At 37.6% G+C, this 17743-nt stretch overlaps 2 protein-coding genes across 2 annotated transcripts; one reads left to right on the top strand and one right to left on the bottom strand.

Annotated features, from left to right (window-relative positions):
• The first annotated feature begins 53 nt into the window (after nt 1–53).
• On the top strand, nt 54–5895 carry cpsf3 (cleavage and polyadenylation specific factor 3). The gene is made up of 18 exons (XM_039692984.2): nt 54–272; nt 467–530; nt 606–703; nt 780–908; nt 1011–1188; nt 1268–1357; nt 2041–2191; nt 2274–2449; nt 2522–2680; nt 2753–2899; nt 2970–3122; nt 3990–4098; nt 4195–4293; nt 4375–4469; nt 4566–4653; nt 5127–5193; nt 5275–5371; nt 5446–5895. Exons 1-18 carry the CDS (start codon nt 202–204, stop codon nt 5545–5547), a joined length of 2073 nt encoding a protein of 690 aa, XP_039548918.1. The 5' UTR covers nt 54–201; the 3' UTR covers nt 5548–5895.
• A 262-nt stretch (nt 5896–6157) lies between these two features.
• adam17b (ADAM metallopeptidase domain 17b) lies at nt 6158–17601 on the bottom strand. The gene is made up of 19 exons (XM_089118658.1): nt 17003–17601; nt 15896–16028; nt 15668–15801; nt 15496–15584; nt 15221–15410; nt 14836–14963; nt 13480–13566; nt 13281–13391; nt 12006–12150; nt 11813–11908; nt 11591–11739; nt 11300–11499; nt 11066–11169; nt 10294–10428; nt 10052–10182; nt 9812–9890; nt 9645–9733; nt 8777–8833; nt 6158–8685 (listed from the first exon to the last, which is right to left on the bottom strand). The coding sequence occupies exons 1-19, from the start codon at nt 17088–17090 to the stop codon at nt 8296–8298; spliced, it is 2535 nt and encodes an 844-aa protein (XP_088974784.1). The 5' UTR covers nt 17091–17601; the 3' UTR covers nt 6158–8295.
• Between the last annotated feature and the right edge of the window lie 142 nt (nt 17602–17743).

Here is a 17743-nt window from a genome sequence, read left to right as displayed (position 1 = left end):
GCTTTATTATGTTTCTTTATTGTCACAGAAGACTTTTATTTTGACTCGTGACTACACCGGAAATACTTCTCTCATGTCCACAACAGGTTTACACGCAGTGCTGCTGCGTATGATCGTTGTCTTTTATTATTGGAAGTGTCGATGATTATGGAATAAGTCATTTTAATTAAGTGTGAGAAAAAGAAAAAAAACGTCACAAGCATGGCTACAAAACGTAAAGCGGATGTAACAGTGCCTGCAGAAGAAAGCGACCAGCTTCTCATTAGACCACTGTGAGTTCACTTCATTCATCCAGACTGTTCTGAACTTCTATTCCGCGCCAAATGTTTTGTTGAATGTTTTATTTACAGTTTTAAAATGATAAACATCATACCTAACAGGACCAAAGTGTGATTGATTTTACCTTTTCAGAAAGTTTGGCCTACTGTAACTATTCATCTTTTTTACTGTGATTTCTTTTAAACAGAGGAGCTGGTCAAGAGGTGGGCAGGTCTTGTATCATCCTAGAGTTCAAGGGCCGTAAAATCATGGTAAGCACAGTTTTGTTGTTTATCCTACTTTTGATGGATTTGACAGATGTTTTCTGACATGCCATGTCTTTGCAGCTGGACTGTGGCATCCACCCTGGATTGGAGGGCATGGATGCATTGCCTTACATTGATTTGATAGACCCAGCTGAGATTGACCTGCTCCTCATCAGCCAGTGAGTCCCATCCTTTGAACAAAAGACATCAAGTCAGTGATATTCAAAATTCTGCTGACCTCTTTTTCTCTGCCAGTTTTCACTTGGATCATTGTGGAGCCTTGCCATGGTTTCTACAGAAGACAAGTTTCAAAGGGAGGACTTTCATGACTCATGCCACCAAAGCCATTTACCGCTGGTTGCTTTCAGACTATGTGAAAGTCAGGTACACTAAATCTCCTGAAAATGTTTTATAAACCTTTGCTCTTTGAAAGTTTTATAAAGATCCAGTTCTCTAACATATCCTCTTGTTTCCTTGTGTCTGTAGCAACATCTCAGCGGATGACATGCTGTACACCGAGACCGATTTAGAAGAAAGCATGGATAAGATCGAGACCATCAACTTCCATGAAGTGAAAGAGGTGGCGGGCATCAAGTTTTGGTGCTACCATGCAGGTCATGTTTTGGGAGCAGCCATGTTCATGATTGAGATTGCAGGAGTGAAGGTAGGTGTAGTTTATTCATTCAGACCTGATCTCTTACCTTCACACAGTTTCTGCTAATGATCACGATCATTCTCTTCAGCTACTGTACACAGGAGATTTCTCCCGTCAAGAAGACAGACATCTCATGGCAGCTGAGATCCCCAGCGTAAAACCAGACATTCTCATCACAGTATGTACTATAGTTTATAAATATAATTTCTTTCTCTGGGGCTCAACAATGTGGATTTCTGTATAAAGAAATGTGGATGTTTGTTGTAAAATTATTCACAACAAATAATTTTTATAATATATAAATGTGTGTGTGTACATAATAAATATATATATATATATATATATATATATTATATATATCTATTAGTGCTATGCAATTAATTGCATCTAGCGCAAAAGAGTTTGTGTGTGTATACAGTATGTATGTGTGTATATATATATATATTTAATTCATATATATGTATATATATACACACACAGACATGCATATGATATATATACATATATAAATTAAATAAGATATATATACATATTACAAAAATATACATATATTTTACATTATAAAATAATCATAATAATTTAATGTTTTTACTATTTGTGCAATAATAGTTGAAAATTATACAATATTTATCCTGTTAACACTAATGTAATGTTAATTCATAATTACACTTTTGAAAAAAAAAGAAGGCGTAGCCCTACAGTGTAAAATATTTTAAAAACAGCAAAAAATTGCAAAAACAATACTCAATCCATTTAATACACAGAAAAACTAAACACTTAAGTTTGCAAACCCATAAAAGCACCTGTATATAATATTCAAACAAAAAACCACAGCACTTCCCATCCTTCTTGTGCTTGTAGGAGTCTACATATGGCACACACATCCATGAGAAGAGAGAGGAGAGAGAGGCTCGTTTCTGTAACACAGTCCATGACATAGTGAACCGCGAGGGCCGCTGTCTCATCCCTGTGTTTGCTTTGGGTCGGGCCCAGGAACTGCTGCTCATTCTAGGTAAACCTCAGCAGTTTAGCGTAGACTCTCAGCCGCATCATCAACAATGCCTCACTGACGTTCAGCGCGTCCTCTATTTCAGATGAATACTGGCAGAATCACCCTGAACTCCATGACATTCCTATCTACTATGCCTCCTCCCTGGCTAAGAAGTGCATGGCTGTCTACCAAACCTACGTGAACGCCATGAACGACAAGATCCGCAAGGCCATCAACATTAACAACCCTTTTGTCTTCAAGCACATCAGCAATCTCAAGGTAAGCATCTTCAAAACCGTTGCTTTTGTCCATTTTTATTATATGAAAGTTTCATAATTTGCTGTCCTCCAGAGCATGGACCACTTCGACGACATCGGCCCTAGTGTGGTGATGGCATCCCCTGGTATGATGCAGAGCGGTCTCTCCAGGGAGCTTTTCGAGAGTTGGTGCACTGACAAGAGAAACGGCGTCATCATCGCCGGTTATTGCGTGGAAGGAACTCTCGCCAAGGTGAATCTCCGCTCTTCAGCGCCAGCTTTCTTTGGCCATGATCGAACTCTCCTCACACTGTTTTCTGTGCAGCATATCATGTCTGAGCCGGAGGAGATCGCCACCATGTCAGGACAGAAGCTTCCCCTGAAGATGTCCGTGGACTACATCTCGTTCTCTGCTCATACGGATTACCAGCAGACCAGCGAGTTCATCCGAGCTCTGAAACCTCCTCATGTGGTGAGTGGTTGCGTCCTGAGATGGTCGTCAGGTTGAAGATCAGGAGTCATGTTGTTACTGTGGGTTTCAGATCCTGGTTCACGGAGAGCAGAATGAGATGGCTCGATTGAAAGCCGCCCTGATTCGAGAGTACGAGGACAACGATGAGGTTCACATCGAGGTGCACAACCCTCGTAACACTGAGGCCGTCACGCTGAACTTCAGAGGAGAGAAACTGGCTAAGGTGAGACTGCAGCTCTCATTGGTCAATGTTCTTCCTCACAGTTCGAGACCGTTGCTGTAGTGGTGTGTCCAAGAGGGCAATGGCTGTCTTTCTCACCAATGGTCAATAAATCATTCAAATTATTAATAATTTGCCAAGTAAAGTCCTTCTTTTGATCCATCCAGATGATGACTAAAAGAGTTTTTCTTTCTTTCTTTCTTTCTTTCTTTTTTTCTTTTTTTGTTATTTTTCTTTCTGTCTTTTTTTTCTTTCTGTCTGTCTTTTTGTTCTTTGTCTAATATCTTTATTTTTGTTCCTTTTCTTTGTCTTTCTGTTTTTCTTTCTTTTGTTTTTTACTTTTTTTCTGTCTTTGTTCTCAAACTCACAAGATTAGTTTGAACTGAACTAAGAAAAATTAAACCCAGAACAGATTACACTTTCTTTCTTTTTTTCTTTCTTTCTTTCTTTCTTGTCTTTTCTCCTTTTTTGTCTTTTTGTTATTTTTCTTTCTGTCTTTGGGTTCTTTGTCTTTCTGTTTTTTTCTTTTCTTTTTCTTTCTTTCTCTCTTTTGTTCTTTGACTTTTTTCTGTCTTTGCTCTCTTTCTTTTCTTTCTGTCTTTTTGTTATTTTTCTTTGCCTGTCTTTCTGTCTTTTATTCTTTTACTTTTTTCTGTCATTCTTTCTCTTTCTTTTGTTTGTCATTTTCTTTCTATCTGTGTCTTTTTTTGTTCTTTCTTTTGTCTTTTACAATAGAACTTGTTATAATGGTTTACACACTGCACAGTGAAGTATTATTATGAATCTTTCATTTCTATGATGAATCATTAACGGTTTGAACTGTCCTTTTATAATTTTGTTACTGAATGTTTTTGTCTGTGGTATTTGAAGGTGATGGGCTCTCTTGCGGATAAGAAGTGTGCACAAGGTCAGAGGGTCTCTGGCATCCTGGTGAAAAAGAACTTCAGTTATCACATCCTCTCCCCCTCTGACCTCTCCAGTGAGTTGGTGTTTGTGATCGGTTCAGATGTTTCAGTTGTGTGTTTGTTTGTGTGTGTTTGCTTCTCACACTTTTTCTTTGTTCTTAATGACGCAGATTACACTGAGCTGGCCATGAGCACAGTGAAACAGACTCAAGCCATTCCATTCACTGGCCCCTTTCCCCTGCTTTTGAATCAGCTACGCCACCTGACAGGTGTGTGTGTGTGTGGGTGGGTGTGTATTGTGTGTGTGGGTTGTTTAAATGTGGTGCTCATTGTGTGTGTGTGTGTTACAGGGGATGTAGAGGAGATTGAGACGTCAGAGAAGAGCACACTAAGAGTGTTTAACAGCATCACAGTGGTTCATGATCAAAACTTGGTCGTGTTGGAGGTAGGGCGGCAGAGCAGTCATTGATGCACCAGCGTAACTATGGCAACAGAAGTGACTCGTATTGTTAATTGTGTGTCTGTGGTGTTCTTCCACCAGTGGTTTGCCAACCCTCTGAATGACATGTACGCTGATGCCGTGACCACAGTGGTGCTGGAGGTGCAGTCAAACCCTAAAGCTCAGAAAGGTGAACAGCCCAAAGAGTAATAGAGAGAAATAGTTCTTCTATTTCTTGCTTTCTTCACTTCCTTATTATTTTTATCTTCCTGCATTTCTCACTTTATCTGTATTCCTTCCTTCTTTCTGTCTATTATTCCCTTTTCATTATTATTGTTTTTACCTTGCTTCCTTTCTTTCTTGCTTTTAGCTTGCTTACTTTTCCTTCCTTCCTTAATTCTAGTTTCTTTATTACTTTTCTCGTTTTTTCTTGCTTGCTTTTTTCTTTTTCTTCTTTTATTTCCCACATTATATTTATTCCTTCCTTTTTTTCTTCTTTCTTTACTTTCGTTCTATTTATTACAGCTTATTGCTTGTTTTCTTTCTTTCTTCCTTTGTTTTTTCATCTTTGCTTCTCTTGTTCACTTTTTGCTTGCAAATTTTAATAAACTGGTCTGATTTACTCCAATATCTTTTGTTTTCCTCTTTATTTCTTTATCTTAGTTGTTCAGCCCCAAGAAAAGAAGATGGATGTGGATGTTTACCAGAGCAGATTACTGAAAATGTTCCAGTAAGTTCGTCTTCACAGCACTCAGCTAACCGTCAGTGATATTTATGATGAACTAAATTCTTTTTCTGCCACGATCTGCAGAGACATGTTTGGAGAGGAGTGTGTCGACTTTAAAGACAAGAACTGTCTCGCTGTAAGTGTAGATGAGAAGACTGCCTACATCAACCTGGAAACCCGAGTAAGTATCAGACTTTTACTTTTATGGAGACTGAAATATTGGGATTCTAATGTTTTCGTTATGTTTGTGTTCAGACCGTGGAGTATGAAGAAGCTGATTCTGAAGATGATTCTCTCAGAGAAATGGTGGAGCTCGCTGTGCAGAGGCTGTATGAAGCCATGAACCCTGTCATGTGAGATCGCCAATTCCCATCTGCCTTCAATTTCCCTCAAGAACTTTTGTTATTACAGTCCATCTCACTTGAACAACTTAAACCAGACTGAAGACAGTACACCAGATTTTGGACTGGCCAAAGCACTTCAAAGGATTGAATTGCTATTAAAATTGAATGGATACCAGTTAAAGATGGATGTTGATACGTGCATTCAGGAGTCACTGTTCTGTAATTCCACTAGTTAAATATACATTATTGTTTAAAATTGTTTTTGTCGTCTTTTTTTCTTATCTGACATTTTATTTTCAACTAAGCCTATAATTTGTTTAAGATCAGTGTATTGATTTAATAAAAGAGGTTTTTGAGTGAAGTTGAGCTTTAATTTCAATACACACCTTACATTAAGGGTGATGTTTCATTTAAAAATGAAAACTTGCAAAACACCAAGTCAAAAAGTATTAAGTTATTTAAATCTAACACAGATACAAAACACATAACATTCAATACTTTCTTTCTTGACCCATCACAACAAAGTGGGGAGCCATGCAAATTATTATGGGCACATTTCTTAACATGAAAAAAATACTTGATACCCAAAAATAAAAATAAACCATGTTTAAAGGGATAAGATCTACTTAAAAATGACACTTGTATGCTTTGTATTCTACAAGATCAACACGAATACATTCCCAGAAGATGATTACAGTTATGAGTAAAATTCAGAAAAAGATGACTGTTTAGCCACCAATAAATGACATCATCACACTCCCTTTTTGAGTTTTCCTGTAGATTGCATTGCAAAACACATGGGAGTAAAATACGAATAAAAAAAACAAATACAAGGCACTTTGGATACTGATCTCAGAGCAGTGTTCAACATCAGTACATTCTTATGGGAGCAGCTGCAAGATACATATTCTTGCATACAGTTACAGTCATGAACATGGTTTCGCAGAAAAGTATAATAACGTGGAGAGATAAAACTGATTGCCTGTCTTTTCATTTAACTTTTGACTTATTATTTCATAAAACACCAAAGAGCCAAAATTGTTCTCATAAACCAAACAAGTACATTTTGAGATAAGTCAGTGCAAGTTGCTTTCAGTTAAAACAGCTTAAACATGCTTTTTAGTCTGGGACTAGGCTTAAAGGGATACCTGAAATGAATTTGTTTCCTCAGTATTTTTATATTTTAGGTCAAACCGTTCATGTCTATCAGGAGGTCTATGGTCACCACCTGAAGCATGCACAGAGAAATCCAAATTAAACATGATCAATGTGTACTTACATTTACGAGTCATTAAATCATGTTTAATTTGGACTTCTCTGTGCATGCTCTTTGAGGTGGTGACCATAGACCTCCATTATATGACTGACAGACAAGAACAGTTTGACCTAAAAATATCAAAATTGAAACTACTGCGGAAACAAAGACACCTACATCTTGGATGCCCTTGAGGTAAGCTAAAACATACTAAAAATTAATTTCAAAGTGAACTATCCCTTTAAGCCTTATCTGGGAAACCAGGGGATAATGTCAGCTGGTACAACTGTTTAAATTACTTACTGTAACATTTTGTTACATTCAAGAACAGTACACAATGCCTGAAAATATCAAATTCCTCTAAAAGATCCGATTGTCTTTTGCAAACAATAAAAAGCAAGAACGATTGTGCTCAGTAGAGGTTACAAAACGTGATTTGCTGGTGTGTCAGAACACATACAAGTAAAATATCAACTAAAATGGTTAATGGTTATCAAGATCTGTTAGCATCTACTCAATCCCTAAGACAAAAACAGACCTGTAAACATCTTGGCATGGGGTAGTTAAGCTTTAACAATGAAGCTGGTCACGTGTAGATTACTCTGTTGAGAGTGTGTGCGTAAATATGAATGCATATTGCAGAATCCTAACAGGATTAACAACACTGAATTCCCATGTAATGCCTAGACACTGAATGATTTGTGCCATGTGTTGCTTTATAAAAGACCGGTGCTCTTAAAACATTCTGTCCTCGTTTACTCACACTCATGTCTTTCCAAACATGTATGACTTACTTTCTACTGAATCTGCACCTTAAAAGCATGAAAGTGGTGGACATGGACCCAACATGTGTGCCACTTCAGTAGCTTTGTGGAGGAACAGAGTCATTTTCCTCTGATAATCTTTTTCTTCACTCTGGCACATTTTATAAGAATTGTTTTCATGAAAGAAGTAACAATCTCCAGTTAGTGAACAAACTAACCTTTAGAATCGGATATTGAATTAATTGGTTCTTCTGGTGGACAAAATCAGTCTCAATAATCTGTTCAGGAATCGGACTGAAGTTTAACTCGACAATTAAAACTATCCGGTTGCAGCAGATGTAACAGATATTTTATTCAGTACTGTACCATGCAGAGTAAAAATTTACAATCTTATCGAGGTTTAAAAAGACTTGAAATATTGGGCACAAGTCATATGAATCACTTTTAAGGTACTTTGTGCTTTTGTGTGCTCTTCTAATTCCTCGGAAAAGAGACAAACACATCCTCACGATTTTCTCCTCCTGAGCTCCACAGAAGTCAGCCAGTCATACAGGTTTGGAACGACATGAGGGTGAATTTTCTGTGAACTATGCCTTTAAAACATACTGCATTCTGTTTTAGTTTTTTCCAATACTTGAGCGGCAAGCACATTGCATTTCAGCGCATATGTAATGCTTGTTCTGTTCAGCTTTGAGCATTACCACCGAGCATATTCCCTTACAATTCCTATCCAATCATACTCTTAACATTCAGTCTCCTTGCTGTTAATGTGTGCATGTCTCTTTACCCTGAAGGACATAGCATTCTCTCGGTTCTCCGTCAGATCATCAAAGGAGCGTGACACTGTGCCAGAGGTCGGGAAGTCCTCTCCCAGGGCTTGTTCATCCAGGTGGGAATCATAGCTGAGATCTTCTTGGATGGTGGCCATGCGTTGGTGCTCCATGGTGGGGTAAGGACACGGTGTTGGTGTTGGGCTTATGGCTGGAGCCACCTGGGAGATGGAGACAGGTGGTGTGCTGGTCTGCAAGGGTTCTGATGCCTGAAAGCGTGGCACCGCAGAGGAGCCTGAGGATGATGGCGGTTTGATGATCCGCACCGAGGCTGATTCTAGACTGCTCAGCAGCTCTGCATTCTGGGACAGCACATAAACACAGTCAGGCATTTGTTACGCTTCCTATTATCAAAAGAAAAATGACTTTTTCTGTGTTCTGATGTGTACTTACACTGGGGTAGAAGAGTGGCTTTGTGTTAAATTCATATTGCTGGTCAAGTTTTTTATCCTAATGAAGAGACAGAAATCTTCTCAGAAATTTCTTGGATGGGGCCTTTGTCATTATTGATAATTATCTTTTCCATCATCAAAAGGATTGTCTTCTAAGAACCCTGAATGACTCTACTAAGAGTGTCGTTATAAACCATTAAATACTTTAAATATATTAAAAATACCTAAAATATAAATAAACTTTTGGCCTGTAATTTTTTTCCCTTTGCTCTTGGTGTCAAAATACATTTAGTCTATGATTATATATATAAATATATTATATATATATATTAGGGCTGTCAAATGATTAATTGCGATTAATCGCATCCAAAATTGAATAATATATGGGTGCACTGTGTATAATTTTTATATATATATATATATATATATATATACACACATTATACACACACATGCATGTATATTAAGAAAAAAATATTATTTATATATAAAATATTTATAAATAAATCTATATACAGTATATACATGAAAATATTTCTTAAATGTATACAAGCATGTGTGTGTACTGTATTTATATATATATAAAATAATTATACACAGTGCATCCATCCACATATATTATGTAAACACAAGCTTTTATTTTGGATGCGATTAATCGTTTGACAGCCCTAATATATATATATATATATATATATATATATATATATATATATATATATATAACAACTACATATTCATTTCACTTTTTGTTTTGCTCTCACCGTAAACAGTTCTTTAGACCTTAATACAACTCAAGGTCAGTCCATTATAGTTCCAGACATTTCCTCAAACCTACAACAAACTGTGAGATGTTAGTGGAGATGACTCACCACACAATGGACCAGAATGCTGAGCGGGATCCAGAAAAGAAGTGAGAACACCACCACTGAGCCAACAATGTTGTCTGCCAGGAACTTCCCTGAGGACACATACGCAGATCTCCTATCCTCCATTGGTTTCAAGTAAGATGACATCACAGCGTTCACAGATAACTTACCAAAAGTATTGATATCCAACTTCTCAATGAAATCCCACAATCTCTCAATAACATCCTGGACCTGTTTCATGCATTTACCCTGAAAGGAATAAGAACGTATTTTTGAATAACTGAACCTAAACCATTTACTTTACAATTGTCTTGTGAACTACTGCAATGTAGCTGCAAATAATCAACAGCTTCTGTAAAAAATCTGTAAAAGCTTCTGTAAAAGTGTATGTTGTGAACACTGCCACTCACCGCTCCATCACAAAAGCCCACAGTGCAGGGTTTGCCTTTCCGCAGAAAGATGGGGTTGCCCTTGTCATCAATATAAGGAGTGCACACCGCATTCTTATCCTTGCAGCACACCTTACAAGAGTTGTTCGTCTCTGAAAATGACATGCAGGAAGGAGAGTAAAAAGGGAAAGTCTCCTCAAAACAGACTTTAAAAACTGTTGCCATATACAAACATAAATAGCTTTATCAGAAGCTCAGTTTACCATTGCAAGCACACGACTGCAGGCTCTTCACAGCTTCACAGAATGGGATGCAATCCCCGTTCAGACACCGCCCATTGTCCACGCAGATGGTCTTATTAGGGACGTTCTCTGGAGGAGGGCATGCACTGCTGAGTCCTGTAAGAAACACAGAAGAATAGAGTTTGAGTGCGGACAAAGGGCTATGCAGTTAACTAGTATCTCATCCGCATAGAATTTTCCAGAAAGAAAATGAAGTCTATTTTTAACAGATTTTTAGCCTTTCAGCATTGTTTCCCGTGACATTTAAGCAAAATTTCTTATTACTATAATCCATATGGATATTTTACTTCCAAAATCTTTAGTAATTTCTATTTACCTCAGTAGTGATTCTCATTATATCATACAATCTCAGATGACAACCATAAACCAATAAAGCGTAATTTCTTTGAATTTCAGTAATGTTTTTTTTGTTTTGTTTGTTTGTTTTTTGCATTGTGTCACAAAGCAAAATATTATAAAAATCTGTAAAAAATTAAAGTGCTTTTTAAAATAATAAAACATAATTGCACAAGCCGTGTTGTTATTGTATACTAATGCCAAATTGAAGACAAAACTAATGTTGATCGAATTGTTGTAATTGAAATAAACTAAAAAATAATAATAATAAAATAAACTTGAACAATTTTGCTAAAACTAATAAAAATGACAAATGCACATAACAAAAGTACTAAAACTTAATCAAAAATGAAAATGAAGACTTAAAATATAAAAATAAATACCACTGATGCCTCACCTGTACAGTAAGACCTTCCCTTGCAAGTGGCATTCATCGGCTCCTGACACACCTTGCCCTTCCTCTCAAACATGCAGTCTTTGCAGCACGCACTGTTCCTGTCACTAGAGTCAAGGAAAAAAGACAGAAACTGACATATAAACTGCCCTGAGATCATTTTTGGGTGAACCGTCCCTTTAATACACCATATCTGCATCAACATTTTTTGCATGAGGCCACATGGAGGAGCTGTACCTGCACTCCACATTGGGCCGAAGTTTGCAGTCTGACGTGCAGCAGCGGTCGCTGTTGAGGTGGAGCAGTCCAGGATCACACTCCTCGCCTACCTCCACCCGTGAGTTTCCGCACACATTGCTGTTCCTCTCTCTGAAGCAGGCGGGGGCCTTGAGGGTCAGACTCTTTACTATGGATCTCTTGCTGCAGTTTGAAAACAACTATAGCGGAGCACAAAAACAAAACACTTACAAACTGATCACGTGATGTTGTGAACAATGACAGTTGAATTCATATCGGCGAAGGACGTACTTTATTGTTAGAGTGGTCCCCACTCACTGCAATGGGGTACATTACGTATTTGCCCCCCTGATCCTCTCTGGGCGTGCAGTCCGGTGAAGTATCTGGATCATGAATAGCACCAAAGTTGTGGCCAAGCTCATGAGTGGTAACCAAATCAGCTTCCTGTTGGTATATCGTCAGAAAATTAGCTTACTAAAATAAAAGCGACAAGAACATTTGTTTGGACTTCACTTGCCTTGGTGAGAATGGTTTTTCCATAATTTTTGGTGCTGGTTAGTCCAGTGTTGAGGTATATAGCACGATTGTCATTTCCTGAAGAAGGACACTCTTAAGGAAGACAGATAACAACAATAAACGAAATGGCTAAGCATGAGGAATATGTAAGACCAAATTGATTTATCCATGATGTGGTATTTACACTCACTTTCAGAGCAAAGACCTCCAGGAAAGCCTGCTTTGGAGGGAGCCACGTAAGCCAAGCCGAGTGTCCCTTCATCAAAATCCTGATATGTGAACAGATGAGCCAAGCACACTTGGGATGCATTATCTGCGATGTCAATGCTAAATTGCTGCAGGACGGAGACAAAATTACCATTTTTACTACAATTATCGACAGCTGTTTATTCACAGCCAATAAGGTACCCCAAGTGCACTTGTGAATTTCTAAAGCATTTTGTTTGTTTTTGGCTTGCTTTCCTATTTATGACGAAATAGAATATCATTGTAACTTATGTAGCAACGACTTTTATTCAGCAAGGATGCATTAAAATGATCAAACATGACAGTAAAGACACCAATAGTGTTTTCTGTTTCAAATAAATGATGTTCTTTTCATCCTAAAATGTATCCACAAAAATATTAAGCAGCACAACTGTTTTAAACTTTGAAAATAATAAGAAATGTTTCTTGAGCACCAAATTGGCTTTATGCACTGGATTAATATATTGGCTATATTAATCCAGGTGTGTCTGATCATTGTTGTTCTAACAACTGAGGTCAGGCACACCTGGATTAATCAGTTTGTCCAATAATGGGAGACAGGAAGCAAAGGAGCTGGCTGAGGTTCAGGAAGTAATGCAGCTTTGCATAAAGTCCATTAGCATATTCAAATGATTTCAGAAGGATCATGTGACATTGAATACTGCAGTAATGAGGCTGAAAATTCAGTGTTGCCATCAAAGGAATAAATTAACCTGTATTAAATATTAAAATAAAGGATATTAAAACCGGTATTTTAAATTGTAAGTATATTTATTTTGGGGAAAAAGCAGCCTTGGTGAGCATAAGAGACTTCTTTCAAAATCATAACATTTTACCAACAGTAGAGTATCTTTTCAAATCACTCAACAGTTCAAAATTCACATTAGAGGTATGACTATGGGTAATTTGTGTTGTAGGACAAAACCTAGTAGTCTCTTTAAAACAAAAAGTAAAATGGCTGGAAGATGCTAATTCTCCTCCATAGTTTTAGAACTACAAATTGAACTGCACTAATAATGTTTCCATGGCTTGTTCTTTCTCTTTGTTGGTTCTCTGCCAAACAGAGTTGGATAATGAAACAATACACAAGTCCTCAATATTTTTCACATTCAAATAGAGACGTCACTCATCGTTTCAAATCTGCACAGCTCAGAATACAGAAAGGACGCTCTCATTAATTCAGTCATTTGCGAGACTCCCACAGTTCCAGCTCGCTCACCTCCAGGAGCTTCTTGACGTCCCAGACATGCTTGTTCTTCACAGGAGTCCCTTTCATGTTGAAGTGGGCACCTCCCAGCGATACTTTAGTGGGTGTCTTGTTAATTATGATCTGAAAAGAGATAAATGCTTGTTGCTGGCTCCAAAATAGCATTTCATTGGAATTCTTCATCTTGATCTCCTCACAGAACCATGCTTACCTGCTGAATCTGAACTCCATAACCTTTATACTCCTCATTCCAAGACGTATTACGGTAAATGTCATCCACACGATCAATCAGCTCAATCTAAACACATCCAGGGCATATTTGTTAGACACATGCTGCCAACAACTTAATACAACCTTCTTCTCAGATGACAAAAAAATTGTGTAAAAAACAAATTTGGGCCTCAGCAAACATACAGGAGGGCAACAAAATGACTTAAACTCATTTTGAAATTTTCATTTCAATAATGATCAAAAGTTTGGGGTCAATAAGACTTTTTAAATTAACTGTTTTCTATTTGAATATATATTTTTTTAAAAATTGAAAAATAAAAATGTAATTTATTCCTGTGATCGCAAAGCTGAATTTTCAGCCTCATTACTGCAGTATTCAGTGTCACATGATCCTTCAGAAATCATTCTATTATGTTGATTTGGTGCTCAAAAAAAAATGTCAATGTTGAAAACCCTGGTATTTTTTTGTTGTTGTTGTTTATTTAGGATTCTTTTGTGAATAGAAAGTTTAAAAAGAAAAGCATTTATTTGTCTTTCCTGTCACTTTTGACCAATTTAATGCCTCCTTGCTAAATAAAAGTATTCATTTAAAAAAATCTTATAAACCCCCAAACTTTTGACTGGAAGTATACAGTATGTAAAGCACAAAAACATTATATCTTAAAAAATTATAAATTGTCAAAATGGTTGAGTCAAAATGGTTGAGAAACACTGATCTAATAAGCACTGTCCTATTGAAATGAATGTGACTGTTTGCATCAGAATGATTTTATGCTCAATTTATGCAGAAATGTGTTTGTGTGTTTCCTGAAAAGGGCAAATGACAATATCAAAACTGAAGACTTCTTATAGAGTGCCGAAGTGATGACGTCATTTTGTAGGACAACTCAAAATGTTAGCGGCACATGGGTTCCCTCGATCGAAAAGCTATGCATTTTCCCCATAGACTTTTGGAAAATCGCAAAAAATAAGATCTGTGTTAGACAAAACGTGTAAGAGTCACAACTCTTTGTTAATCAAGATAATCTTTACAAGTTAATTCCAAAAATTTATCCATTTTGAAGCCTATATAAAGTTTTTAAAAAATACAAGCCGACACAATAAAGTTTAAAAAACCACAAGCAGGTTATAACTGTGTGTTTTATGTCATAGATCAAAACGTGAAAATATTTAGTGGCTTTGTTCACCACAGACCTTATTTCAGGCGATTTAGCAAAAAAAAAACATTCAAAAATCTCATAGACTTTAGAGTGAGGGAACCGGGAGTGCTAAAATGCTAACTCACTTCCACGTTTTGGCCTACAAAGTGACATCGTAACTTCGGCACTCTATTTACCAGGTAGTTGAGGGTGGTGCTCTCCTCCTCACGGCCCATGTGCCTGAAAAAACGATAGTCGGCCACAAGCAGCAGAGGGCAGGTGTTCTTACTGTGGTCTGGGGTCTGTCTTCTCTCTCTCAGGTGCCCTGTGTGGAACAGATGCAATGGAGTGAAAAAGATGGCAAAAATAGACAAAGGGTTGAGAATGTGAGAGACATAATACATGGGTGACAAACTATATAAAGTGGCATCTCACATTACACTCTCTAGATCTATCTCAGATGAGCAGGAGAAGTCTCATTTAAACCAGTTGTGTTGTGACAGAGAGCCATAGAATGAGTTTTCAGGATTTAATAACCAGTTTTGACATGTTAAACATATACAAATGAACTCAAAGTCTTACCATTCTCCTCCCTTTCCCCTTTATCTAGTGCTCTGGCAGCCCGCACACTCTCTGGCAGCATCTCCATGGCATCTGTGCTGATGTAGCCGCACACTTTTGAAGCCGCCAACCGGCTCACGTTCCTGATGTCTTCAGAGCGATATACGAGCAGCCGATCATCATGCGAGTCTTCGATAAACCTCCACAGGGGCTGCAGAAACCAGATGAATGGGAAAACAATCACCGTATTCTCTTTGCTGAGTGGCATCATCATTAGATTGGTGGTGTTATAATACCTCAATATTGTATTCGGCTTCATCAGTAAGAATATGAGCAGTGAAGTCATTGACACCGATATGCGCTTGTACGCGGGAATTCTCCTCTCCTAGAAATGAAGGGAAAAAAACAATGTTAGCTGCAAATTAAATTTGCTAGAACCTAATTTTTAAGACTTAGAGTTGCAGTTACCAATGACATGACCGATGAAGAAGTTTTCTCTCTGGACCTCATACGTCTTTTGAGCGCCATCCTCTCCTACTACCACAGCCTTAAAGTCATGAGTGAAGAGCTCTGTGTTGGTTGCCAGGTACAATTTGAAATGCCTGGGAAATATTTAGGAGAGCTTATGAATTGACCGAGACCTAATCTTGGCGGTGACCGTGTGTCATGGTAGCTACATGGGTGATGAGTATTCACCTCTGTAACGCAGTGAAACCGAGAAACCTCTCTGCGTGTGTTTGTGACTGGACATCTCTCTTGCGAACCGAATGCTGTTGAAGACTGGACTGCTGAAGAACATCAAAGTCTGACAGCAATGAGCTGAGCTGGTCTGAAAAAGTCACAGTGAACAACTTTATACATATTACTGAATTAGGACCAATTCATTTTAAAGTGAAATTACAGGTGTCAAGGAGGACTTGGAGAGTCTGTGTTTTCTTTTTCCGTAATCACTAAAAATGGGTTTCTCTCAACTGTGGAAAAAACTTTTATCTGGCAATTCCGTTTTTATTTCTCACAATTTGTGATTTTCTCAGAATTGCAAGTTTATAATATACAATTCTTTATTTATCATAATTCTGGGTTTATATACCACAATCTTGAGTTAACATCTTACAATTCTGAGTTTTTATCTCAGAATTGCAAGCTTAGAGATGTAAATTCAGAATTCAGAGGGGGAAAGTCAGAATTGTGAGAAATTCTGAATTGTGTCATACGATCACAATTCTGAGAAAGTGTGGATTGTGATCTTATGACTCAATTCAGACTATCTTTCTATATCTCCTTTTTTCCTCAGTACATCTCGCAATTCTTACTTTTCTATAAGAAATCTTAGGAAACAAACTCTCAATCCGTTCCACTCCCTCAGAACTCCAGTCCATGTCTTGTTTCGTAATGGGAAACAATTGCAACGATTTTAGTTAACAAAGAAAGAAAAAAAGGCTAATTAAATGGACTTTTTTTTTCTGCAGAGTAAGATACATTCGATTTTAACTTTTTGTTTATATTTTTGTTTAGTAGTCAGTTTTTACAACCACTACCTATACCACTAAAAAAGGATGGAATTTTAGTGAAAAGGCTGGAGCCATTATACACTCTTCTTTGCAATTGAGCTTCTTCACAAAATGTTTGGTCAAAATCATTAAATTCAATGGCAAAGAGTAGATATGAGACCTGAAAATACAGTAAGGTATTTGAAAAAGAAAAAAAAAACACTATTATGATAGTGTAATCAAAAAGCACACTCTATCGATTTAAATGTATCCATAATGTTTTCAAAGTATTCCTATTCGTATTATAACTCACCGTACTCGTCGTCTAGGACATCCCGAATGGGTCTCCTTGAACACTCCGTCAGGAATAAAGACGCCAGAAAGAAAACGATGTGTTTCATGGCGAGCACGTTAATGCAGCATACAGTTCTTCACATAGAAACAGCATTTAATCCCATGGATTACCAATCTGCCTGAGATCAACATCTGGACATGGCCAAACGTACACGCTCACATCTGGCTGGATAAAACAAAGCCACAAAGTATCAAATAAGAACAAAAACACGCTCACTTCAAAACGCTCTCGTCCATGTCGCTTGATGTTATAAAGAAAAAGATTCACTCAAAACGAAATCATGCCAACATCTGAGAGTAGTGAAATACCCGGAAGTATTTAATTTGGGATGGATGGTGCGGTTCACATTCACTCGCGCCAGGAAATCACTCTTAACTTTATCTACAGCTCGTGTTGAAGGCGTTATCAAAACACTGATTTGAAGGGCGGTTGGTTTTAAATTCACGCGTGACAGTACGCAGAGTATTTTAAATGGGTTTTAGAGAGTGTATCCGCGTTACGTAAGTGGATAAACTCTCGGGCTGTGCTCAAAAACTAGTGAGCTGTCTACCTAGACCGTATTTAGTGGGCGACGCATACGGGTGAACGTGCGTCTAGATAGACAGCTCACTAGGTTTTGAGAACAGTCTCGCCCAGACTCTATTTTTAAATAGTTACCTCAAACCTCATGGAATTCAGCCTAGCGTCTATAGGCTCATT

Source organism: Pimephales promelas, chromosome 13 (assembly GCF_988280905.1).
Source record: "Pimephales promelas chromosome 13, fPimPro1.hap1.1, whole genome shotgun sequence".
NCBI classification, from domain to species: Eukaryota; Metazoa; Chordata; class Actinopteri; order Cypriniformes; family Leuciscidae; genus Pimephales; species Pimephales promelas.
Note: the sequence above shows the minus strand (reverse complement) of the source record. Positions and strands in the feature narration are given on the sequence as shown.

Coding starts and splice junctions, on each gene's coding strand:
- cpsf3 (XM_039692984.2), top strand. CDS start 202: ATGGCTACAAAACGTAAAGCGGATGTAACAGTGCCTGCAGAAGAAAGC. Junction 4,654..5,126: donor AAACCCTAAAGCTCAGAAAG/GTGAACAGCCCA, acceptor TCTTTATCTTAG/TTGTTCAGCCCCAAGAAAAG. Junction 5,372..5,445: donor ACATCAACCTGGAAACCCGA/GTAAGTATCAGA, acceptor GTTTGTGTTCAG/ACCGTGGAGTATGAAGAAGC.
- adam17b (XM_089118658.1), bottom strand. CDS start 17,090: ATGAAACACATCGTTTTCTTTCTGGCGTCTTTATTCCTGACGGAGTGT. Junction 13,567..14,835: donor GCACCACCCTCAACTACCTG/GTAAATAGAGTG, acceptor GGATGTGTTTAG/ATTGAGCTGATTGATCGTGT. Junction 10,429..11,065: donor GGGAAGGTCTTACTGTACAG/GTGAGGCATCAG, acceptor TGTTTCTTACAG/GACTCAGCAGTGCATGCCCT.